Source organism: Perca flavescens, chromosome 9 (genome assembly GCF_004354835.1).
Source record: "Perca flavescens isolate YP-PL-M2 chromosome 9, PFLA_1.0, whole genome shotgun sequence".
In the NCBI taxonomy this organism is placed as follows: Eukaryota; Metazoa; Chordata; class Actinopteri; order Perciformes; family Percidae; genus Perca; species Perca flavescens.
Genome location: NC_041339.1, coordinates 10,209,533 through 10,235,514, shown reverse-complemented (window position 1 = coordinate 10,235,514; position 25,982 = coordinate 10,209,533). Strand labels below are relative to the sequence as shown.

At 39.3% G+C, this 25,982-nt stretch overlaps 2 protein-coding genes across 3 annotated transcripts; one reads left to right on the top strand and one right to left on the bottom strand.

Moving 5' to 3' along the window:
* Window positions 1–2,734: 2,734 nt before the first annotated feature.
* On the bottom strand, window positions 2,735–4,930 carry gadd45ab (growth arrest and DNA-damage-inducible, alpha, b). 2 transcript variants are annotated; one of them, XM_028587378.1, is made up of 4 exons: window positions 4,743–4,930; window positions 4,087–4,188; window positions 3,770–3,977; window positions 2,735–3,532 (listed from the first exon to the last, which is right to left on the bottom strand). In XM_028587378.1, exons 1-4 carry the CDS (start codon window positions 4,790–4,792, stop codon window positions 3,419–3,421), a joined length of 474 nt encoding a protein of 157 aa, XP_028443179.1. In that variant the 5' UTR covers window positions 4,793–4,930; the 3' UTR covers window positions 2,735–3,418. The 2 variants fall into 2 exon arrangements, with proteins under 2 accessions (XP_028443179.1, XP_028443180.1); XM_028587379.1 differs by lacking the exon at window positions 4,743–4,930 and adding an exon at window positions 4,604–4,702.
* Window positions 4,931–5,843: 913 nt separating this feature from the next.
* Window positions 5,844–19,885, top strand: sec16b (SEC16 homolog B, endoplasmic reticulum export factor). The gene is made up of 25 exons (XM_028587721.1): window positions 5,844–5,909; window positions 5,999–6,743; window positions 7,358–7,455; window positions 7,545–7,647; window positions 8,663–8,877; window positions 8,969–9,120; window positions 9,234–9,295; window positions 9,948–10,086; window positions 10,206–10,436; window positions 13,001–13,098; window positions 14,929–15,010; window positions 15,133–15,250; window positions 15,339–15,450; window positions 15,651–15,756; window positions 15,857–15,994; window positions 16,120–16,233; window positions 17,367–17,451; window positions 17,601–17,769; window positions 17,887–18,047; window positions 18,157–18,185; window positions 18,408–18,515; window positions 18,588–18,680; window positions 18,762–18,876; window positions 19,326–19,375; window positions 19,461–19,885. The coding sequence occupies exons 2-24, from the start codon at window positions 6,463–6,465 to the stop codon at window positions 19,340–19,342; spliced, it is 2,826 nt and encodes a 941-aa protein (XP_028443522.1). The 5' UTR covers window positions 5,844–5,909; window positions 5,999–6,462; the 3' UTR covers window positions 19,343–19,375; window positions 19,461–19,885.
* The last annotated feature ends 6,097 nt before the right edge of the window (window positions 19,886–25,982 follow it).

The window sequence follows — 25,982 nt, the reverse complement described above, 5'->3', positions numbered from 1 at the left end:
AATGACTCATTTTCAATAATAAATTGCATTTAGATATATCTCATATGTCCATATATATTATTGTAGTGCACTATGTATGAGTGTATACATACAGTACACAGAGTGTATACTCAACCTCAGTATCTACCTATTAAATATAGCATGCTTTCTGCTGGAATTCATGACATATAGTCTATATTTTGTGGGTAGTAACACTTCCCTGCTTAAACTGCGAGAGAGATACCTACAGTAACTACTCTGACCTAATTTGCACTCATTAGTCCATTTTTGTCCTATTGTTAACCAATTGTCATTCCTTTGTTGGATTCACAGGTCCCCGTGTTCAAACAAGAGGATGAGTGTCTATATGTATCAGGTCAGATGCACATAAACATTCTTGTTTGCTCTAATTTGTCAGTGGAAGTTATGTGCCCCTGAACCCTGATCAGTCTGTTATGCAGCTTTGAGCAGTCCTTTCTCTCCTTTCTCAGTCTCCTCAGGTTTGATGTTACATCCAGGTCAGGCCAGATTTGTTGGCCTACATTGATGTAACCCTCACTTGAGTCAGATGATGGATAGCGCTGGCTTTGTAGCAGCATCGTTTGCAGTGATTGTATAACCTGTCAGTGCAGTGGAGAAGCGCTGGGATAAGCCATTAATCCAGTATCTCTTATATCTCACCTACTTTTAGTGGCCCCTCCCTGTGTGACATGAAAGCTTTACTTTGTCATGTTTTGTGTGCAGTCCAGTGTGCAGTTGGCTCTAAAAATGTTTCAGTTCTGCTGATTGCCAACTACTCTGAAAAAGACAGCAGCAAAACCTCAGTGTCATTGAAAAAACAAAACTATTGTTCTGCCGTAGACTGTGGAGCTGAAGGGACTCTAACATCAGTTCAGTGGAGTGTAGAGCTGCATGTTTATGCTTTGAGCACATTTTATCACATTTGCAAACTGCACCCCTTTAACTTCGGTCAATTTAACACAAACCCTCAGGCCACTCTGTCACACCCCACACTATTCTCCAGTCTTCCAGTCAGTCCTTCATTTTGACATACTTTTCCCTCCCAACTGTTTTCCACCACCTGATAGGACCACTGGGAGAAGATTGTTGTCCTCTTAATATTCCCGGCTACACACTGACATCTCTGTAGCAATTAAAAGTGTGACTATTGTCAGTGGTCAGGGGGAACACCTCTATTCACAGGGCTATGTTTGCCATGAAGCTAAAGTACTGTATAGCTCTAGCAATGGAGACCTGAATAGCCCTGACTCATGCATCTATTGTCTTGTGACCCTCTGTGTAGAAGGCTTTGTCCCTCCCCACTCTGCGCAAGCACCAATAATTTCTGGTTTTCTCTTTTTGCATAGTCTGAAATGGGTCTTCAATATGTTTTTTTTCCTTTCCTCTGCTATTTTTAATCCACCTAGCAGTAAATTTAGCTCTGATTGTGTAGGTGGAAAAGGCCTTGAATAATGACACAATGATCACCATCCCACTTAGAATACTACAATGGGAATGCTCCTTCTATTCAATTCAATTCAATTTTATTTATAGTATCAAATCATAACAAAAGATATCTTGAGACACTTTACAGATAGAGTAGGTCTAGACCACACTCTATAAATTCCAAAACCCCAACAATTACAGTAATTCCCTCAAGAGCAAGCATTAGCAGTGGCTATTGCGACAGTGGCAAGAAAAAACTCCCTTTTAGGAAGAAACCTCGGCAGACCCAGACTCTTGGTAGGCGGTGTCTGACGGGCCGGTTGGGGGCGTGATGAACAGTGGTGATAATAGTCACATTAGAAGTCACAGTGACTTCGAAGGTTATCGTGGAAGTTCATGCACATCTTGTCATACTGAGTAGTGCAGTCTCCTATACCGGATCCTGACTACTCTGTGCATAGGAGCATCACAGCAGGGCGTTGCTTCTCTGTATGTAACTACTCAATATGTGCAAAAGGTAACATTCCCATGCAGGAGAAAAGCTGATTTATGTACCTTTACTCAAGTACAGTTTTGAGATGAGTACTTCCATTTTCTACTACTTTATACCTCTACTCCACTACGTATCAGAGGCAAATACTGTACTCTTTACTCCACTACTTTTTTATTTGATAACTTTAGTTACTTTGCAGATTCAGATTAATACAAAATATTATCAACATATGAAATATGATAGTATATTATAATAATATTATAGGTTTAGATCAAATTAGCCAGCTGCAACAGTTAATTCATATGAAATTATAATCTAAAAATATAATATGGGCCGTTCTGCATATTGTGTACTTTTAATTTCAGTACTTTAAGAATATTTTGATGCAAATACTTTTGTACTTCTACTTAAGTAGATTTTTAAATGCAGGACTTTGTCTTGTAAGTAAATAGTATTTCCAGTGGTGCATTGCAACTTTCCACCACCTCTTGTAGCAGATTTAGCCTGGAACAAAGTTCTATGTCAAGTTGTAAATAACATATCTTTGAAAAAATTGGTAATCATTCTAACATTATCATGCTTTTGGTCCAAGAGATGCACGCTGCAGAACTGTTAGAAAGGTCATGTTCCTTCTTTAACCTGCCCAGGCAGTGACATGACAAAATAAAATCCAAACCCTGTGAGGCAACATGTTAAGCTTCCTATGTGCAAGCTATGGGCGCAGGAGGCATGCACTGTTCAGGACACTGTGTGACTTCCTACAAGCATGCTAAACCTGTAGTATACCTGCAAAATCATTAAGGCAAAACCACCCTGTAAACTGTTGGTTTTTTGTTTATTTCATTCAATTTAACAAGGCAGAATTCAATGAACTATGCACAATAAATAGATTCATTAAATTAATAACACATCAACGCAATAATTAGTGGACAAATCTAAACAAACATTGCCCTTAAAATAATAACAATAAACTGAAAACTTTCCCTTTTAAATTATCAAAGTGACATGAAGTCTTGAATACGATTACATACATGTGCTGTTGAAGAAATGCTAGGATTTGGTCGAATTTTCATGAGGAATTCTTCAAGCTGAGAGCTATGACTGGTCCACTCCAGCATGGTCCAGTTTTTGGAGTCTTGTCAACCGAGCCTCTCTGTCTGCTTTGACCCAGTTCTGGCTTGTGCTCACCATCACGTGTGCTTGTCTGCTCACATGGTTCAGTTTCCTGTAAAGGCTTCTTTCTTGGCAGAGAAAGGCGCTGTCATACATTGGAAATCCTGGAACACAGACTGCTGAGTCACTCTTTCTTGGCACACGAGTTCACCATGACCTGGGAAATTTGTTGGAACATTTTGCTGCTTGTGTTCTTTTTTCTGCCCCTCCCGTCTCTCGCTCTCTCTCTGGGGCACTTTCCGAAGGAGTCCAACACAGACATTAACACGGGCCTTGTGCAGTTACTTTTTCCCCAATGCACAAAAAACATTAATATTCCAAGCAGTTTCATCGGTCGGGCAGGTTGATAACAGGCACCCACTGATCCAAACAACGGCTTTCTCTGCAGAATCTGGTCACTTTGCTTAGTGCTGGGTCCTTCCACAGTGATGACTGGGGATTCTGCAGAAGAAAGAACAAAGTAGTTACCATCTGCTGATTTATGAAATGTGCAAACAGACTGAAATTATTCTGATTGCACAACCATTGTTAGCAACCGTTCCTTGCAAGTAAAGACAATGAACTCGGTACTAAAAAGGACACTAACTAAGGCAAAACAACTCTCTTTCCAGTCTGAAGGGAAGTGAGCAATATGCAGCAGTACTATAGTAAACAGCAGACATGAGTAATGACACTTACAGTAACTAAAACACAGTGCAGGTCAATGGGCTCCCCTCCGGATTTCATTCCTCCGAGTATTTCTGCCAGACGCCTCATGTTGCTCACCCGCAGGATGTTGATGTCATTCTCACAGCAGAATGCCTGGATCAAGGTGAAATGAATCTGGAGAGCCACATCCTCCTCATCGTCTGTGGCCAATAGACACAACACTACATTGTCTGGATCCCTAGCAAAGACAATAACGAGTTGTAAGGAAAAGGAAATATGTCTCACGTTTCTCATAAGATTAATTAACTAAGAGCTAACGCTACAGTATAATCATATTGTTAACTTACGCATTTAGTGACTTTGCTGCCTCATAAACTCCAACGGTGATGCAACCCTGAGGCAATGCAGAGCTCAGGACCTCCTCTAATGCTTTAGGCACCGATTCCATCCTGAGGAAATAGACATTTGATACATGTATTTAAATATCAGCCAGCAAAACATACAAGAACACGGTCAATGCGATAGCTAACTGCTATTTCAGATGTATATGTCGATATTATTCAGTAATGATATGCACAGACTGAAATGTGTTAAGACACAACAATATGAACATTTCTGCATCATAGTACAGATTTGACAACGAAATATTAAACACGTAGCATTGAGCTAATTAAACAACTAGCTAGCACAACTAGTTAGGTTAACGCTAAGCTTACTCTAGCTTTAGCTTTAGCGTTAACCTAACGTTAGAGCGACTATACTGTTGCACTTGTGTTAACTAGCTAACGTTACAGTAACGTTAGACTATATGGACAAACTATCGCTAAATGACAGCCAGAGCTGACAATATGAAAGAAACCTTACTTGACATAGACAGTAACATAAAATGTGTCCAGGTTAAGGTCATAAACGGTTCTAGTCGTGAAGTATACATCTAAAACAAGCTAGAACTACAAAGGCAAAAGCGAAGGGAAATGCAAGAAGTTAAACAACACGAGCTAACCTTTCTGAAGAATTCTCTCCACTGGTTTCTTCAAAAGTCATATTGCACATCCGAGCGGCTTGGTGTTGTAAAATACCCAGAGCGAAACTGACTGCTTCTGTATGCTGAGATTCTCACCGTATGCCCGGCAAGTCTAACGTTTCTAGTAGTAAAACCCGCTGTCCCCACAACTTATTTGCATAAACCGGTCCCATTGGTCCCATGGAAATACAGTTTTCAATTTCATCTAATCTTTGTGAATATAGCGACACCCTGTGACTGTGACAGGGCAGTTTACTGGGAAAGGTAGTAAACACGTGCCACAGTTAATCACAAAATAATAGTTCTGATTAGGATATTATAGCAGTTTTAGAGTGTATTCAATGCACCGGCACACACAAAGAGAAGTCAGTGAGCCATAAGAAGTAGCATAATTTTAAATTATACTAGGCTACAGGCTATTGCAGTTCCATATCAGCTGCTGATGCGATATTTTCTCATTTTATGTTTAGCATTCCTTCTCTTTCATCTTGTGACAACGTAGGCTACGGATAAGTAAGGAGTAGACGAGTCTGTGTAACTGTGATGCTCCCTGTTCTCTTCATCTTTTTTTTTAAACATGAAGAGCAAATTTAGACAAATGAAATCAAGGAGGGAGACAAAAGTCAAAATACCTGCTGTGAAAAAGTCATAGGCTATGGCACATGAGAATCCAGGAAAAAATGATTGTAATTTTTAATATTGTATTGTGAGTAGGCCTGTAGAGAGAGAGAGTGTAAGAGTAGTGTAGCCCACTGTAAATCTAACATAAATGCCATATATTGTATTCATTTATTCAGAGGCTGATACAAAATGAATGGGAAAAAAATAATTGACATGAACAAGTGTAGAGTCAGACCGTTGAGGACTTGAATGGCAGCGTATCTCAATAAGCCTTTATGAGTTAGAGCGCCTCTGGTGGGAATGTAACAAAAACGTTCAGCTTCGAAGTTTTCACCGCTGACTAGAAATCAGTTTTATTTTGCCCATGTTCCCAGGAACATCACTAAAACAGACCGGAGACCAGCTTAACCCCAACTCTAAAACACCGACTGTGGCGGTCCGCTGCATCTTCTCTACCGGCAACGTGGCAACACTCAACACTTCAAAGTTGTTCTTTTTACATGTACTTTACAATCCGAGGACACGGTTAGTCGTGTGTAAATAACACAAAAAGTTCTGACAGTATTTTTTTCTGTGCTAATTCTGAAGATGGACGTGATTTCCTTTTTTTCCAGCCTTGTTGGACTGCAGCTGTCAAACTCCTCAGGGCGTGCTCCACTGTTTACTCTCAGCTCCCTGAGAATACTCACGCTGGGATAGGCTATATAACGGAGATGAAGGATTCATACCCTGAATGGTGTGATTTAGATTTAGTACGGTTTTTTTCTCTCTCTCATCGGGATCATTTACACTCTCTAGCACTGGTTCCTTTGCAGTAACAACACATTGTTATATGGGTCACGGTATTTTGTGAACTTTATCCTCTTGTTATCATGCTGACTTGTTATCAGCTGATGTGTTTCCTGTGAAATGATGTGGCAGCCGTGGATGTACTTTGACTGCATCTGGCATGTACGAACTGAAAGAACCTAAACAAAACACATTGTTACTGTGTGGATTTTACTTTGAAATAAGGATTTCTTGGAGACAGAATTTCCTACCTTAACAGGGAGGGCTGATCTTGTGTGAAGGGGTCATCATGGATCAGAGTGTTAACAGAGATCCCATCCTGCCCAACTCTGGCCGTCACTCCCACAGAACAAGAGACAGAGAGGACTACTACAGGTATTCTCAGCAGGAGAGGGACCAGACCTACCCACCACAGAACCCCAGAGTGAGGGACAGGCACTGGGCTCAGGCGGATGCCCACTACAGGGCTCACTTCACCAGTCCTCCTGCCAGACCAGAGCAGTATCCTCACAACACTCAGCAGTATCCTTATGGCTATGGCCGTCCGGAACACCAAAGACCCCAGTCCAGGTGTGTACAGTAATGGGACTGTGCATACAGCTCTCTGAAACCTATTGCTTAAATTGAAGAGTTTTGTATAAATGTTCTTTGGTGTTACCTCACACTAATTATCCTAAATACAGTATATGGATTGTGCCAAAGTCACTGTAAGATTTTAATAATAATTTGAGTGTACGTAGGCTAATCATGCTGTACAAGACAAACACAAACTATTCATAGTATGATACGTATATATACAGCGTGGTGCTGCAAAAGGTTCAAGTACGTAGCACATTAGGTGCATGCTGGGATACAGACTCCTCTTACCATGAGGTTGGTTACAGGAAGAAGGTGGAAAAGAAGAACAGTTTTTTTCCGCACAGGAAGAAAATTAATCAATGCAATGATAAATACAATTTTAAACTGTATATTTTTTTGTATTCTAGTTTCACAATTTAGTGTTCTATTTTTATCATAAACTGAGTTTTAGTGACCCGGGTTTCTGACCTCTCCAGCACACACTCTTTCTCTTTCAATGTGAAAGACATATGTTGTGTTTTATGGTGTATTGTTTTGTATTTTAAAGAATGTGTGCAACATCAAGCAATCAAATCAAAAATGAAACCAGAGGCTTTCATTTCCAGGCATGGATATGACTATCCACCCCAGAGCCACTGGGACTACAGAGACAACTATGGTTATTATGACCATGACTACTATAGAGGACATCATGGACAACAAGGTACAGTGATACAAAATAACTCTTATTAGCAGTGTACTACACACTATTTCTTGGTAAAAAGAAATAACATGATATTTGTTATCATTAAGATACTGGCCAGTGGGGTCCCCAAGACTCTTTGAGAACGGGCCCTTATCATGACAATACATACAAGCTGGGACATTCAGGGAGCTCCTACACTGAGGACTACAGGTAAGCTGCAACCCTTTTATTGATCTGTAACTGACAGTAAAAAACTGATCAAATAGATGTATTATTGTTGCAGGGCTGCAGTGGTAAAACAGAAGAAACATGTTAAGTAGTCACCAAAACCTTCTATAAAATTATTATTTTTTAAAGATTTAAGAGAAGTTAAAAGGTAACACTATAATAATGGTACATGAATTATCTTGACTTCATGCATGAAAAAGCAATATTATATTATATATAAATATTACTTCTTCATTATTTCATCATGTTTGTGGCCCTTAAATTAAGTGCTTACCTGGTCCATCTTTAGCATTCATAAATAAGATATGATTTATGGTGGCATATGCAACAATCATCTTTGTGACCCCTGAAATAAATAACAAAAAAAGACATTTCTGGTGTTCAGACACTTAGAAGTTAGTAAAAAGTAAAAATTCATAAATATCCCACTTGGGTGAGCATTGTTCTCATGCATTACTATTCAGGTGACTTATGTTGTTGTGAATAAAGCAACTATAAAAATCAATCTGCAGTATACTGTATTTTGTGTCAATGTAGTGACCTCAGTATCATATTACCAACCCACTCCTTTAATTCTTAATACATTATATGTTATGCCACCATTAATCATATCTTATTTATCAATGTTAAAGATGGACCAAGTCAGCACTTTATTTGAAGGGCCACAAACATGATGAAGTAATGAAGAAGTAATGTTTAGTTAACCATGATTTACAACACTGCAATTCTTCAGAATATATGTACACTGCTGTGACTGGTCATAAATCAGAAATCATGATGATTCAAATACCTTAACTGATGCATTAATTAATGTATTGTTTTTTGCATTAAGTCATGCATGAATTCATGCTTTTTCATGAATGAAGTCATGCATGAAATCATGATAATGCATGGACAGGTTAATGCCTTAAAATGTATGGGGGAATTTTTAAAATCAATGCAAAATCCAACAGGAAGCCAATGTAAGTTTTTTTTACTGTTGCTTTCATTCTTTCAGGTATGACCAAGGCAGAGACAACTCCCAGCATTACCTCAATGACTACGAGGATAATCCCTCCAGAGACAATGAAGAGGTTTCCTCTTATTACCCGGCGACATTAGAAAGTTCCAAAAACTCAGGGTTATCCTCCAGCAGCTATGAACTAAGTCAGTACATCAATGGAGCTGAACACAGCGAGCCTGTCATACAATCTGTTCACACATCTGATGCAGGTGAGCGTACAGGTCAAGCTGTTTTCTCTCAGGTCCACTTTACTGAGTATTTATCATGATGCATTCTCTTCTGTGCTTCTTATCTCCTCAGAGCATCGACCGATGCATCAGATGGCAGCTCCTCTGAAGTACTCAATCCCTCATGCGGTTGTCAGCTTTGGGCCAGCAGGCCAACTGATACGGGTCACGCCACGCTTGTCCACACAGGAGAACGTCAGCCAGCTGGAAATCCACAGTCTGGAAGTAAGTTCAACACTAGCCTGTGTTGATAATATAAGATTTTCTTTTTCTGAACCACTAGTACTGTATTCTTGAATAAGAATGAAAGAGATTCGTTTTTCTTTATGTCTGCACAGATAATTCTGGGTGAGACAAAGGAACAGCAGGAGATGAGAAGCTTCCCAGGGCCCTTAATCAGGTACTTGTCAGGTATTTGGTGTTGGCTTTGTCATTTGTTGTGCAATTCTGATACAGAAATTCTCACCACTAAATAATCTAAACCAGGGGTCTTCAATGTTTTCAAGGACCCCTTAACTGAAAGAGAGACAGCAGGAACCCCCAACTACATATATTTTATAAAATGAAGTTGCATATTAAACTGACCTACAATAATGTGTAGGGCGGCCTCAAGCCTTTATACATACCTTTTTGCATAGAATACTAAGCTATTAAATAGCCTAATAATTGTTGTTTTAATGTTAAACATACACAGTGAATCCTTAGGATTACTGTATCTGTGTATCATAGTGACTACCTTACCTATAGGTCAGTAAGCCTATCATCAGTGGGGATTTATATTTGCTAATAATGTGTTGCATTCATTTTAGGACTTTTTAATTTAAAAAGAAACCCCCCTGCATTGACTCTGAGGACCCCATAGGAGTCCCAGACCCCCTGTTGAAGATCTCTGATCCAAACAAAATGATTGATGCAATTTCCCTACCATCAATACATTCTGCTGAATGTCAAATCTAAAAGTATTATTAGTCTTGTGAGACATTAATAACGATTATATGTAAAATTCAATGTTTGAATGTTGTTTGAATTCGGTTCTTTTCATGTTTTTGAAGGGAAGATTTGCACAAAGTAGATGCTATAGAGTTTGCCCACCAGAGGGCAGGCGCCTGCATGAGTGGTGACAACCAGCATGATAAGAGTTCTGCTGCCCTCTTGTGGAATTTACTCATCTTGCTCTGCAGACAGAATGGAGTAAGTGGGTCATGTCTTGTTATTATTATATGTGGAAATAGTTCACATTTGCATCAAACAGGCATCAAAGTAATTATCATGTTTTTATTACAATTATCACTACGTTTCCATTGTTTCAGCAAATAGTTGGCTCAGATATCGCAGAGCTGCTGATGCAGGGCTCACATTCAGATGGAAGCTGGGAGTCAGATGCTCCAACACTCATTGACTTCAGTGAGGGCACAACTGCTGAAGCACCACCTCGCACAGGAGATGACCTGCTCACAGGAAACTGGAGCAGCTTGAGTTCTGAGACCTCTGAGACCACGCTGCAACGCTACACTCAACTGCTGCTTGCTGGAAGAAAGAAGGTTTGTACCTTTTGAACTCTATATTCATTTGACGTTTTTTTTTTTTTTTTTAGTTCCCTTCTGAAGTAGCGCGGTCACAGAAGGCTTGTATCGTGTGGACGCGCCGAGTCTTGTTGTCATTACTTAGAATTCCTCATGGGGGCGGAAGAAACTATGCACTATAGCTTTAAGTAAAAGTACAGAATTATTCCTAAATGTACTTAAAGTATCAAAAGTAAACGTAAAGTACTCATTCTACAGAAAACTGAATTTGGATTGCAGCTGTGTAAGCAGCATTTTACGGTTGTAGGTGGTCAAGGTGCTAGTTTTAACTAATTTATGTAGACTAAGGAAGGTTAGTCCTGCGGTTTCTCAACCTAAAGCCTTAAATTTAAATTAAACCATGGGAGAAGTTAAGAGGGGCAAGTAACGTCACTTTGGTGGGACTGCTAACAACTCATTGACATCTGACGCACGACAAGGAATGGAACCCCCACTAGACACTGCTTTTGTCTGCTTTTAAAGGGGTCACTAGCCAAAAACTGGGAACCACTGGTCTAATCTTTAATAATGGATTGTGTTTCAAAGCTTGTCATATGTTTTTAATGTAAAAGTCTAATCTGAAAAGTCTCCAGTAACTACAACTGTTAAATAAATGTAGTAGGGTAAAACATACAAGTAGAAGTATAAGGAAAATACAAGTTAAATACAGGTACCGCAAACTTGTACTTACAGTTCAGGGACACGTTCAGCCCCGACAAAACCGTTTATTTAAACTGAAACAGTGGTGCGTTGAACCCCCTGCTGTGTGCGCCTTTTATTACCATGAGTTTACATGTCGCTGCTGAATGGATAACATCTCTGACACACATACTAAATGAGAGAAAACATACCTCAAAGCCCATTGCACATTGTTTCAAACCGTTCCGATGAAACATGTCTTTCAACCCAGAAACTGGGATTGAACGTGCCCCAGTACTTATCTAAGTGTACTTACTTACTTTTCACCACTAGTAATCTCAGCGAATGCCAGAATATAAATGTTCTACTCTCCAGGGCAGGATATAAATTATACAGTATAGACCCGATCACAATGTTTACAATAACTTCCGAGTAGAAAACCCCTGTACATACAATTAACAGTGCTGAGCAAACAGGGGACAATGTGATTTACACTCTCATCTCATTCATCTAAAATGCATGTTTGATGCTTTCATATTTCAAAACCTTTATTAACATTGGGCCTAGACCTAATTTAGCTGTTGGGCCACAAACTAAAGAAAATGACACAACCCAAGCAAGCAGTCAGTCTGACCAGCGGTGAGATGTTTTGGTTTATTGAAGATGCTAGCAAAGCAAAATGGTACAGAAAATTAGCACAGCAGGAACTTCAGTTCACTACAGTTAAGGCTGAAATCAGTGGCGCAAAAAGTGGGTATGCGCTATATGCAGCGCATAAGGGCACAGCACCATGGGGGCGCCAAAGCAATGGTAAAAAAAAAAAGATTTACAAATTATTTTTTGGTATTTTCTGTATGTAGCTGCTTTTGTGCATTTCTAAATCATTTCTGCATTTCCTAAATGTTATTATATAACATTGTAGAGGACTAACAGGCTTGAGTAGGCGCCCTATCTCATAAGATTCCATAATAGAATTTTGACATACTGTAGAAGAGGGAACCCGGGTCTTGGCGTAGCCATAGTGGGATCCGTACAGTAGTGAGTTGTCGTCTATGGAAAAAGATGGATAAAGCAAAAAAGCTCTTGGGGGCTAAAAATAGAAAAAGAAAGAGGGAAAAAGAGATAGCATGTCAAGGGATGCAACAGCAGTTAAATAAGTGGATGGTGAAAGGCAACAGGTAGGATTTAAAGTGTGACGTCTGTGCTTGGAGGCTTGCAAGTATTCATGTTAACAGACTAGCTAGCGTTTGCTAACACTGGGAATGTAGCAGCCAAATGGGGGTTTACGGCTAGCTTAGAATATGCAAAACCCAGGTTGCTGAGCTGAAAACTGGAAAATATAAAGTAGCATGTACAATAAATGACAATAATCTGGAAAACATAAATAATGCAATAACTCTGGTTTACCATGGAATCATTAATAGATTTTGTTTTACCATTAGCTGTCAGACAGGCTAGGCCTATAGTTATATCTGTTGGGTGACATGGAACACACACGTCTCTCTCTCTCTCTCTCTCTCTCTCTCTCTCTCTCTCTTTCTCTTTAAAGGTCTGTGCTAAGTGGCTCTCCATATTTGTAATTTTTAAAATCCAAAATGTGAATGTAATTTCAACAGCAGCACAACCTTACTGCATAATCTTTATCTGATGCCATCACTAGGGCGCCAAAATTGTTGCTGCACATCTCCACTATTCATATCAATGCCCATTTGTCTACCTTGAGGTTATTTTTGTGTTAGTCACGGTGATTTGGTCTATATATTCCAATAGTAAGCTGCATATCATTAAATAGTTTATCACGCACGCAATGGAGTGCTCCAAACCTTTGTGTTACATCTTCATCACAGTTACCATGGTTGTCATACTGTGTTGGGATCTGAGTGTTTGTCCCACTGGATTTCCAGGAGGCCTTGGAGTCAGCTATGAGCAGCGGCCTGTGGGGACATGCACTTTTTCTGGCCAGCAAAATGGACAACAGATCCTACACCACTGTGCTGAACAGGTAAAAGAAGCAAAGTGATCTAAGACATGACAGCTGCAAGAAATCTGTATATAACTCTACACGTGAGCAGTAATTGAGAGATGATTTTGAGCAGTCAGAGGGAGCTCTTATAATATGCTCTTATGATATGTTTTAATGGACAACAGATCCTACACCACTGTGCTGAACAGATGCTTATGAGCAGTCAGAGGGAGCTCTTATGACATGCTTTAAACTTGTTTTACAGCTACAATAAAATGGAAACTATTTCTGTCAATTGTATTAGGAGTATATCATCAGTTTCCTGTGTATGTTTTAGCCAAGCCTCCAGGAATGCAGCAAGTCCATGAAGCATTTTGGCATGGTGGGGCATAAGTAGCTGCTAGCGTGGCCTTAAACAATTTGTGGAATGTAAAATGATCATGCCATTTTTTTGGACAAAAGTCTTATTGACATTTTTATGGAAGTAATTGCACCTCCAATTGAAGAAAAGTGCATTTGCCTGCAGTCAGAATTAAGGGAGGAAGACTCACAGATTACAAATAGAGCATTAACACTTCACCAGAGAGTGTACATCATCTTGCTTGACATACAATAAGATGTTTTAAAGCTACATTGTGTAAGAATTTCTCCCATCTAGCGGTGAAATTATATATGACAACCAACTGAGTATTACTTTCCAAGAAGTACGACTTTGTCCATGAGTGTTCCTTCCAGTGTAATAATAGTTTTACGTTATTTTGGTACCATTTCATTGCTAACATCAGCTATCAAGTTCAAGGTAGATAATCAGGCTTTTTTTTCATTTATGATTGACATCAGCATGCCGTAGCAGTTCTGTACAGAGTAGCAACATGGATTCTCTTTAACTGTGATGGCTTTTAGTACAGTAGCTCTTCTTCTAGCACGTAATAAAGCCTTGGTTAAAGTGATGGTTCGGAGTAATTTCACCCTAGTGTCCTTTGCACCATGACCTCGAGCCAAACAGCCCCCCAGAAGCAGAATAGCTTAGCGCAGGGGCTAATGGACCCACGTTTGTATCTCGTAAATGACCCCACTAATAATGCCCGAAATGATACCAAACGTCTACTGTAGTACAAATAGGTTATGTACTCATAAAACAATGGATTGGAAAGTTTGTAAGTACACCAGAAGTTTATGTAAATAACACTTGCCTGCTGGCTTCTGCTCTCTGCTGTTGTTGTTGCTGCTGTAAGACGAGTGCTTAGGGCCGTCTACAAATTACAACACCAAAAAGAGATGCAACAAAAATATTTTTTAATTTAACTTTTTTTCTTAACTAAGTGCTGTAGTTTAACTAGCAGGAGACAAGTAATAACTAAAGTAAGTTTGGAGACATTACCTTATTTAATCATTAAATTAATAAATATTTTTGTTGTATCTCTTTTTGGTGTAGTAATTTGTAGATGGCCCTAAGCACTTGTCTAACTGCAGGTAGCAGCAGCAGCAGCAGCAGCAGCAGCAGCAGCAGCAACAGAGAGCAGAAGAGAGCAGGCAAGTGTTCATAAACTTCTGGTGTACTTACAAACTTTCCAATCCATCGTTTTATTAGTACATAACCTATTTGTACTAGTGTAGAAGTTTGGTATCATTTCGGGCATTATTAGTGGGGTCATTTACGAGATACAAACGTGGGTCCATTAGCCCCTGCGCTAATAAGCTATTCAGCTGATAACGCTACTCTACGCCAACTCTCCCAATGTTCGACCCAGGTGAAAAAAGCTTCTTGGGGGGTGTTTGGCTCGAGGTCATGGTGCAAAGGACCCTAGGGTGAAATTACTCCGAACCATCACTTTAAGATTTGCAATGAGACAAGCAGCTCTTTGGCAGGTTTACAGGCCAGCTAACAGCCAGTGATCCCCTCCAGACTCTCTTCCACCTGCTGACTGGGAGAATCCCTGCTGTAGCCATGGTAAAACATTCAGAACATAAACTCTTCACACATCCCAATCAACACAATTGCAATTATTGTAAAAACGTCACTCTGTATATTATTAGCCAATAAGTGTCTTGATAGTGATGCTCTGTGCCCAGTGCTGTGGAAATGAGAAATGGGGAGACTGGAGGCCCCATCTAGCTGTTATGCTCTCCAATGAGACAGGAGATCCTGCCATCCAACAGAAGGCCATCGTCACTATGGGAGACACACTCGGTATGGACGCATTGACAGGTTGAGGTTGTAGTGTTATTTCTGCACAGATATACGAGGTGGTTGTTTTGTATTGTTCTTCCTTGTGCAGCCTCCAAAGGCCTTATACATGCCGCCCATGTGTGCTACCTGACAGCCAGTTATCCCTTTGGGGTATTCACACAGAAGGCAGAAAGACTTGTGCTTCTAGGCAGCAGCCACAGGTGAGCTGTGCTTGCTCCTTGATGCCATTCATCAGTTCAATAGTCATAAATCAATTCTGCCATTTCCATGAAAGAAATATAAGTATATGAAATGACCTCTAGGCAAAGCAGGTAAATGTCTTTAAATCTTCTTATGTTATTGTGTTTGCTGAGGTGATCTTTCTTATGACTGGTTTGCTGTATTCTCTCCTCTCCTTCAGGCAATCCTTTGAATACTTTGCCACAAACCTTGCCATCCAGTGCACTGAATTGTATGAGTACTGCCAGACACTTGGGGGCAAATGCCTTTCAATACCATCCTTTCAGGTAGCTTTTTTTTAAAATTGTATTATTCTCATTTGCAGTCCTATTTAAATAAATCTGATAAAGAGGCATGCGATGCTAAATATTGCTGCGTTGTGTTCAGGTGTATAAGTTTCTGTATGCCTGTCGACTGCTAGACTGTGGGCTTGCATCTCAGACCTTTCACTACTGCGAGGTGGTAGGACAGGCAATCCTCAGACAGAGGGAGCCTTTCTTTGTGCTGACTGGAGAGGTTATTAAGGTATTCCCACACATACACACATACCTATGGTGTCTTATACATTTGAGTACTGTAATCAAAAGTACTCAGTGTCTATCAATTAAATTGTACAGAAATACTGTATATGTGTGTCCTTTTTCCTGCAGCTGTCAGACAGGCTGAGACACTCTGAGGGTCAGTTCAGTGAAGCAGGTGTTAGCGGAGCCGAGCAGGAACCTGACTGGCTGAAACAGCTTCGTGCTAGGCACCACAGTTTACAGGTTAGCTTCTCCATGGCTTTTATTTCAGAAAAATGTATAATCCTAAGGAACATTTTTAAATGTTTTAGCTAAACAGAAATGCAAGATTAACAGGAATCTTAAGTGGTTGGATAAACCAAAGCTACTTTAATGGCTTGAATTGGGCCAATATTGTCTGGTTCTGTACGTAGTAACGAATGGATTAGATCTTATATTTCTGTTTGCGCCTGAAATTCTCTGTCCATAGATCAGTACAGAGCAGTATGTATTATGTGTTCAGAATAAGTCATTTGTAGCCTCACATTTGTGGGGAATAATTGCGCACAATTCCCTCCCCAAATGCTACATGTGTAGGCCTATGCTATGCCAGCTACTGGTTACTGGGACCTGTTTCTGTTTGAAAATTGATTTTGCTTTCAAAAGGCTTTTCTTCTATCTATTTTTTTATCCACGGTAGCTGGCACTTCGGCTACATTCACACTGCAGGCAAAAGTGGCCCAATTCTGATTTATTTGCTCATATGTGACATTTATAACATTATGAACAGCACAAATCCCATGGAATCTGATCTTTTCAATTCAGATTTGGGCCACTTTCATATGTGGTCCTTTTACATCACTCACTCACTCACTCACTCACTCACTCACTCACTCACCTACCTGACCCTCTTGTCAGCCAAATCAACCCAACTATATGTGCTTTCTCAGGGACATAGGTCACCTAAATTGAGTGTCCTGCCGCGTGAGTCTTGTGAGGAGACACTGACAGATTTAGTTAAAATTAGCCCTTTGACGTCCTGAAATTTTGGATGAAATATATTTCCTGGCTCCAACTCCGCATCAGGGATCACAGTTATGACTAGCTAGTTGCTTCTGCCTGAATCTGTGAGATAGCCAAGCCCCCTTCATTTTAATATTTAAAATTGAAATAAAAAGACTGGAAAATAACTAAATGTGACATTATTAAACATGCAGAACATACTAAAATAAGATAGTAAACATGGTAAACATACCTACTAAACATCAGCATGTAAGCATTAGCATATTAGCATGCTTGCAAGTACAGTATAGTTATGCCCAAGTACAACATCACAGAGTCACTGTAGATTCTTGTTTTTCTATATAAGTGATGTCTACATTTCTTTTTTTACTCAGACGGGGAGTTACGATTGTACTGAAACATACCAGCCACCTCAAAAGGGAAGTACTTTGGCACGTGAGGACAGCAAAGTGTTCTTAGGTCATTTTTAATTCTCTCATTACTTAAAATGATGCACTGTGTGGCTTGTTTCACACTAAAAACAGTGTATTCTCACACTGCTTTCTTGTTCATCTAATGAATATTCTAAGGATACTTCTGAACTTCTGAATGTTTTTATTGTTTTACAGAATCAGACTTTGATGACCTAAACCATGACATCCAGAGTCCAGAGCCTGAACTCCTTTATTACAGAGGCACTGGGGATCAAGAAAAACTTGAGCATCAAGTTCAACGAATTACTGAGGAAATTAGCACGTTGTCCTGGGATGTTAGCAAAACTCAGGACTGGTACAAAAGGTGCAGCAACATGTCTTATCAATTTCTGTCAACCACATAGATGAAACCTGTTATTGCACATGTGATATCCAGTCCTAATAGACTTATGTCACTGTGATCTCCCTGTTGCTTGTCTAGGCCATCTGCCAATTCCCCAATGCCAGTAACGCTGGTTTATGCTCCCCCAACACCCAGCGTGGCTACGAGTCAAGACTTGAGTTATCGTAACGTAGATACTGCTGAAATCACAACTGCCACGCCACATTGTCAGTTGAGTAATCTGCCATCAGCAGCAGAGGGTGAGAATCCAGTGTTAGACAGCATTCTTTCCTTGTTTTATTCAGATATTTACCATGGGCTGTGGGGAGTCAGCTTGTTTGTGATATTTTGATATCATTGCTTCTACAGGGGCTGGCTCATCCTCTGAAGCAGGCACAGTGAGAAATCTTTGTAATATTCTGTACTGATTCAAACAAAAGCAACAACATAAATATGGCAACCTCCTGGTTTTATGTCACTTTTGTCATCCTTTTATAGATTTATATTGCTACAATTAAGTTCTTCACAAGACTTGATCCTTTTCAAGCGTATAGAGCTGGTAAATGTTTTTAAAATAAATTCACCTGGATGTGTGTCATTGTCTGTATTTGCCTTTGAAGATAGGGGTTCGGATGCTGGAAGTCAACTTCAGTCAGCAGGCGCAATGCCAGCCGAGCATCCCGCAAGTTTTAGAGGCCTCTGAGCAGACCAACGAGCCTCCTAAACAGGTGGGTGGGTCATTCTGACACCTGTATGCTATTTGTTTGATATGGGTCTCATTTGTTTTCTGTTTTATGCAGAACACCAAGGCAGGATGGTTTAGTGGTTGGTTCAAATCAAAACCTCAGTATGTTCAAAAGGAGACTCCTGAGCAGAGTAGCCCAGCTCAGATGGTAAGGGTCAAGTAAATATACATTATACTGTTCAGTTTTTATTTGGTGACATAAGATACATATATTTTTATGTTTTGATAGGAGCTACCACCGACTGCTAGCTTCTGTCCTCCTCCACTACCTGCGATTTCCTCTCCTGGCATGTTTCCATCCCAACATTCCTCTGCTGGGATCAACCCCTTTTCAACAAAAGCAGGTGGATGTTTTTTGTTGACTTCAACTATCCTATTCATAAATATGTTGCCAAGTTCCAAGTTCTTCATATAGCCTTTTATGTGGGATTTCTGAGATCACTGACCCTTTTAGAGGAGCTGTGTTCGCTAACAAGTGTGTCCAATTTTACATTTGGGATAAAATACAGTCATGATATGCAGCTTGTAATTTAAAACATTGCAGTGGCTTGGCTGCCACTGATGACGTTTTACCTACATTAAGCCATGCAAATGGGATATGATATGATCAGGTCACTGACCCTTAAAGAGGAGCTGGGTTCCTTCTGTGTTGCTGACAAGCATGTGCAATTGGGATACAGTCATGATATGCAGTTGAAAATTGCAGTGGCTTGGCTGCCACTAATGCCATTTAACCTACATTAAGCTATGCAAATGTGATAGTTTTCTTTAAATATCCATATCTTCTTCATAGGCCAGCAGCTGGGGTAGAAGCCCTGTCAAGACCACTAGCCTGTGCCACAGGTAAATAACTCACCTAAAAATAAATATATATTAAAGTTCTTTAAAGGATTCACATTAAAAAACATTAAATTGTTTGTGTTTGTAGGACCACTGACTTCACTAGAACCAAAGTGGAGATATCACACCACCTACTATTAACAGTGTCTTTATGTCAAGTGAGAGCTTCACGTGAGACCCCCTCTGCCAACATTTATTTTTAAAGGATGACCTTTCAAACCCCCACAGCCTGCTTACCATCATGTTCCATATTAGAAACAGAAATACTCTGGATCGACTGGCATAGTAACTCAAATTGCAGCGAGTGACCGCTGAGATGTGCTTTGTAAAAGCTGACAGCAGGGAAATGACCAGTGGATGCAGGACATACCGTATTTGGGGGAAGGGATATCTTAATTGACCCCAATAACCATTTATGTATGAGGCATTTGACCACTGATGCCAGCAACACGGAGCGACTATCCATCTACACCAGTGGTTCCCAACCTTAGAGGAACTTACGCATCTTCATCATTTCCCAATGTTTGTTTCAAAAATGTATAACATTGTTCATTATATAATAGTAAATAAGGTTAATTTTTTTTCGTACCTGTTAGACTGTCAATATTTAGATGCAATTTTTTAACTGCCCACCGAGTACATCATCAGACTCTCACTACTCCATCAGTATCCATGTTATACTGTATGCTTAGAGAGAATAAGCTACATGTATTATATTTTATTTAGAAGTATAAATCCAGCCATTATCTTTTCAAGATCTAATGTACACTTAAACACATTTATCTAATAATTAAAAATATAAATGTAAGCCAATGCTGTGGTCATTTATTAGCCTCGCAGAAGCTACTTTAATCTTCCAAGCTAAATAAGTAGTATTTGCAGCCTGACTTTGCAGGCCTGGTAAATTATGGCACAATGTGAACATATTTGATTATGTTTAGCATCTGTAAAGTGGAATGTTGGACCTAAAGAAAATAAAGGAGTTGCCATGCTGCCAAAATGGATTATACCACAGCGTGAGGGGAAGAGGGATTGGGAAAGACCTCTGCCAGGAAATACCCAACATGTCCTTCACACCCAGCCAGTTGACACTTAAGTGACAACATGGCAGGTGCCATCTTCTTTTATGATTACTCTGCAGTAGCCAAGTGTGAGTGGGACACATGCACTGACCTGGAATTCAGCAAACACATAGCCAGGATGTGAGTTGACGCCTTACCGCCTGCCAATAATGTGTCCAAGCATAAACACATTTAGAATGGATAGCTTTTTGGAAGACAGATCTAAATGGCAAAACAATCCCTCAAAAAGTGAAATACTGACTAGAGATCATAGATTGTAAAAAATAATGGACATAGTAGCAGGGTTAGTAGCACATTGGTTTGTGGACTGCCAATTTGAAGCATTGGGTTTGGCAATCTTCCATTGCCATGTTGGCAGGTAACTTTTCTTTAAAATACCAGTTAATGCTAATGGAAGCTATCTAGCTTGGTTGGCAGAACGCTGAACAAGAATTCTTAGGCAATCAAAATGTTCCAATCAACTTTAATGAATTGAAAACACAAGAGGGTCAAACTTTAAGACAAAATCACGGACACCCAAAAAAAAACTTCACGGCTATTTTAATGTACAGACAGTGTCGTGAATACGCATTGCTAAGTCTCTGTCCCTCAAGCAAGGTTGGCATGTAGTTCATTTAACAGCCACCGGTGTCATTAATATCAATGCTTTCCTTTAAGTTACATGTAGAAACTTAACTTTTTTATAGTGGTTATATAAATGTAATATATGTTGCTGTTAGATTGCTGCTAGATGTCTCCATTAAAGACGGTGTGTATCTCCCTTTGTGTGCAGCATGCAGGCGAGCAAACAGTTTTTTGACAGCAGTGAATATGTTGTTTTTAAAAATGGCAACAAAAATGATTAAGCAGAATATTTTGTTATATAAAACATATTGTGAATTTTGGAAATTACTGCATCTTCTTATAATACATTTTGACTATTTGAACTTCACAACACTCTGGAGTTGTAAATGTTTGGAAAATGTTTAAAAAACATTTAAATTGTTTGTGTTTGTAGGACCACTGACTTCACTAGAACCAAAGTGGAGATATCACACCACCTACTATTAACAGTGTCTTTATGTCAAGTGAGAAGCTTCACATGAGACCCCCTCTGCCAACATTTATTTTTAAAGGATGACCTTTCAAACCCCCACAGCCTGCTTACCATCATGTTCCATATTAGAAACAGAAATACTCTGGATCGACTGGCATAGTAACTCAAATTGCAGCGAGTGACCGCTGAGATGTGCTTTGTAAAAGCTGACAGCAGGGAAATGACCAGTGGATGCAGGACATACCGTATTTGGGGGAAGGGATATCTTAATTGACCCCAATAACCATTTATGTATGAGGCATTTGACCACTGATGCCAGCAACACGGAGCGACTATCCATCTACACCAGTGGTTCCCAACCTTAGAGGAACTTACGCATCTTCATCATTTCCCAATGTTTGTTTCAAATGTATAACATTGTTCATTATATAATAGTAAATAAGGTTAATTTTTTTGTACCTGTTAGACTGTCAATATTTAGATGCAATTTTTTAACTGCCCACCGAGTACATCATCAGACTCTCACTACTCCATCAGTATCCATGTTATACTGTATGCTTAGAGAGAATAAGCTACATGTATTATATTTTATTTAGAAGTATAAATCCAGCCATTATCTTTTCAAGATCTAATGTACACTTAAACACATTTATCTAATAATTAAAAATATAAATGTAAGCCAATGCTGTGGTCATTTATTAGCCTCGCAGAAGCTACTTTAATCTTCCAAGCTAAATAAGTAGTATTTGCAGCCTGACTTTGCAGGCCTGGTAAATTATGGCACAATGTGAACATATTTGATTATGTTTAGCATCTGTAAAGTGGAATGTTGGACCTAAAGAAAATAAAGGAGTTGCCATGCTGCCAAAATGGATTATACCACAGCGTGAGGGGGAAGAGGGATTGGGAAAGACCTCTGCCAGGAAATACCCAACATGTCCTTCACACCCAGCCAGTTGACACTTAAGTGACAACATGGCAGGTGCCATCTTCTTTTATGATTACTCTGCAGTAGCCAAGTGTGAGTGGGACACATGCACTGACCTGGAATTCAGCAAACACATAGCCAGGATGTGAGTTGACGCTTACCGCCTGCCAATAATGTGTCCAAGCATAAACACATTTAGAATGGATAGCTTTTTGGAAGACAGATCTAAATGGCAAAACAATCCCTCCAAAAAGTGAAATACTGACTAGAGATCATAGATTGTAAAAAATAATGGACATAGTAGCAGGGTTAGTAGCACATTGGTTTGTGGACTGCCAATTTGAAGCATTGGGTTTGGCAATCTTCCATTGCCATGTTGGCAGGTAACTTTTCTTTAAAATACCAGTTAATGCTAATGGAAGCTATCTAGCTTGGTTGGCAGAACGCTGAACAAGAATTCTTAGGCAATCAAAATGTTCCAATCAACTTTAATGAATTGAAAACACAAGAGGGTCAAACTTTAAGACAAAATCACGGACACCCAAAAAAAAACTTCACGGCTATTTTAATGTACAGACAGTGTCGTGAATACGCATTGCTAAGTCTCTGTCCCTCAAGCAAGGTTGGCATGTAGTTCATTTAACAGCCACCGGTGTCATTAATATCAATGCTTTCCTTTAAGTTACATGTAGAAACTTAACTTTTTTATAGTGGTTATATAAATGTAATATATGTTGCTGTTAGATTGCTGCTAGATGTCTCCATTAAAGACGGTGTGTATCTCCCTTTGTGTGCAGCATGCAGGCGAGCAAACAGTTTTTTGACAGCAGTGAATATGTTGTTTTTAAAAATGGCAACAAAAATGATTAAGCAGAATATTTTGTTATATAAAACATATTGTGAATTTTGGAAATTACTGCATCTTCTTATAATACATTTTGACTATTTGAACTTCACAACACTCTGGAGTTGTAAATGTTTGGAAAATGTTTAAAAACATTTAAATTGTTTGTGTTTGTAGGACCACTGACTTCACTAGAACCAAAGTGGAGATATCACACCACCTACTATTAACAGTGTCTTTATGTCAAGTGAGAAGCTTCACATGAGACCCCCTCTGCCAACATTTATTTTAAAGGATGACCTTTCAAACCCCCACAGCCTGCTTACCATCATGTTCCATATTAGAAACAGAAATACTCTGGATCGACTGGCATAGTAACTCAAATTGCAGCGAGTGACCGCTGAGATGTGCTTTGTAAAAGCTGACAGCAGGGAAATGACCAGTGGATGCAGGACATACCGTATTTGGGGAAGGGATATCTTAATTGACCCCAATAACCATTTATGTATGAGGCATTTGACCACTGATGCCAGCAACACGGAGCGACTATCCATCTACACCAGTGGTTCCCAACCTTAGAGGAACTTACGCATCTTCATCATTTCCCAATGTTTGTTTCAAATGTATAACATTGTTCATTATATAATAGTAAATAAGGTTAATTTTTTGTACCTGTTAGACTGTCAATATTTAGATGCAATTTTTAACTGCCCACCGAGTACATCATCAGACTCTCACTACTCCATCAGTATCCATGTTATACTGTATGCTTAGAGAGAATAAGCTACATGTATTATATTTTATTTAGAAGTATAAATCCAGCCATTATCTTTTCAAGATCTAATGTACACTTAAACACATTTATCTAATAATTAAAAATATAAATGTAAGCCAATGCTGTGGTCATTTATTAGCCTCTCAGAAGCTACTTTAATCTTCCAAGCTAAATAAGTAGTATTTGCAGCCTGACTTTGCAGGCCTGGTAAATTATGGCACAATGTGAACATATTTGATTATGTTTAGCATCTGTAAAGTGGAATGTTGGACCTAAAGAAAATAAAGGAGTTGCCATGCTGCCAAAATGGATTATACCACAGCGTGAGGGGAAGAGGGATTGGGAAAGACCTCTGCCAGGAAATACCAACATGTCCTTCACACCCAGCCAGTTGACACTTAAGTGACAACATGGCAGGTGCCATCTTCTTTTATGATTACTCTGCAGTAGCCAAGTGTGAGTGGGACACATGCACTGACCTGGAATTCAGCAAACACATAGCCAGGATGTGAGTTGACGCTTACCGCCTGCCAATAATGTGTCCAAGCATAAACACATTTAGAATGGATAGCTTTTTGGAAGACAGATCTAAATGGCAAAACAATCCCTCCAAAAAGTGAAATACTGACTAGAGATCATAGATTGTAAAAAATAATGGACATAGTAGCAGGGTTAGTAGCACATTGGTTTGTGGACTGCCAATTTGAAGCATTGGGTTTGGCAATCTTCCATTGCCATGTTGGCAGGTAACTTTTCTTTAAAATACCAGTTAATGCTAATGGAAGCTATCTAGCTTGGTTGGCAGAACGCTGAACAAGAATTCTTAGGCAATCAAAATGTTCCAATCAACTTTAATGAATTGAAAACACAAGAGGGTCAAACTTTAAGACAAAATCACGGACACCCAAAAAAAAACTTCACGGCTATTTTAATGTACAGACAGTGTCGTGAATACGCATTGCTAAGTCTCTGTCCCTCAAGCAAGGTTGGCATGTAGTTCATTTAACAGCCACCGGTGTCATTAATATCAATGCTTTCCTTTAAGTTACATGTAGAAACTTAACTTTTTTATAGTGGTTATATAAATGTAATATATGTTGCTGTTAGATTGCTGCTAGATGTCTCCATTAAAGACGGTGTGTATCTCCCTTTGTGTGCAGCATGCAGGCGAGCAAACAGTTTTTTGACAGCAGTGAATATGTTGTTTTTAAAAATGGCAACAAAAATGATTAAGCAGAATATTTTGTTATATAAAACATATTGTGAATTTTGGAAATTACTGCATCTTCTTATAATACATTTTGACTATTTGAACTTCACAACACTCTGGAGTTGTAAATGTTTGGAAAATGTTTAAAAAACATTTAAATTGTTTGTGTTTGTAGGACCACTGACTTCACTAGAACCAAAGTGGAGATATCACACCACCTACTATTAACAGTGTCTTTATGTCAAGTTAGAAGCTTCACATGAGACCCCCTCTGCCAACATTTATTTTTAAAGCATGACCTTTCAAACCCCCACAGCCTGCTTACCATCATGTTCCATATTAGAAACAGAAATACTCTGGATCGACTGGCATAGTAATTCAAATTGCAGCGAGTGACCGTTGAGATGTGCTTTGTAAAAGCTGACAGCAATGACCAGTGGATGCAGGACATACCGTATTTGGGGGAAGGGATCTCTTAATTGACCCCAATAACCATTTATGTATGAGGCATTTGACCACTGATGCCAGCAACACGGAGCGACTATCCATCTACACCAGTGGTTCCCAACCTTAGAGGAACTTACGCATCTCTTCATCATTTCCCAGTGTTTGTTTCAAATGTATAACACTGTTCTTTATATAATAGTGGATAATGTACATTTTTAACCGTTTATCCATAACCTTTATCTAACAATTTCCATCACTTGTGCAATTTCAGCCATTTAGCCAATTTCT

Coding starts and splice junctions, on each gene's coding strand:
- sec16b (XM_028587721.1), top strand. CDS start 6,463: ATGGATCAGAGTGTTAACAGAGATCCCATCCTGCCCAACTCTGGCCGT. Junction 7,456..7,544: donor AGGACATCATGGACAACAAG/GTACAGTGATAC, acceptor GTTATCATTAAG/ATACTGGCCAGTGGGGTCCC. Junction 18,048..18,156: donor TCTGCCATCAGCAGCAGAGG/GTGAGAATCCAG, acceptor TTGCTTCTACAG/GGGCTGGCTCATCCTCTGAA.
- gadd45ab (XM_028587378.1), bottom strand. CDS start 4,792: ATGTGCAATATGACTTTTGAAGAAACCAGTGGAGAGAATTCTTCAGAA. Junction 4,189..4,742: donor GGAGAGAATTCTTCAGAAAG/GTTAGCTCGTGT, acceptor CTATTTCCTCAG/GATGGAATCGGTGCCTAAAG. Junction 3,533..3,769: donor TGCACTGTGTTTTAGTTACT/GTAAGTGTCATT, acceptor TTTCTTCTGCAG/AATCCCCAGTCATCACTGTG.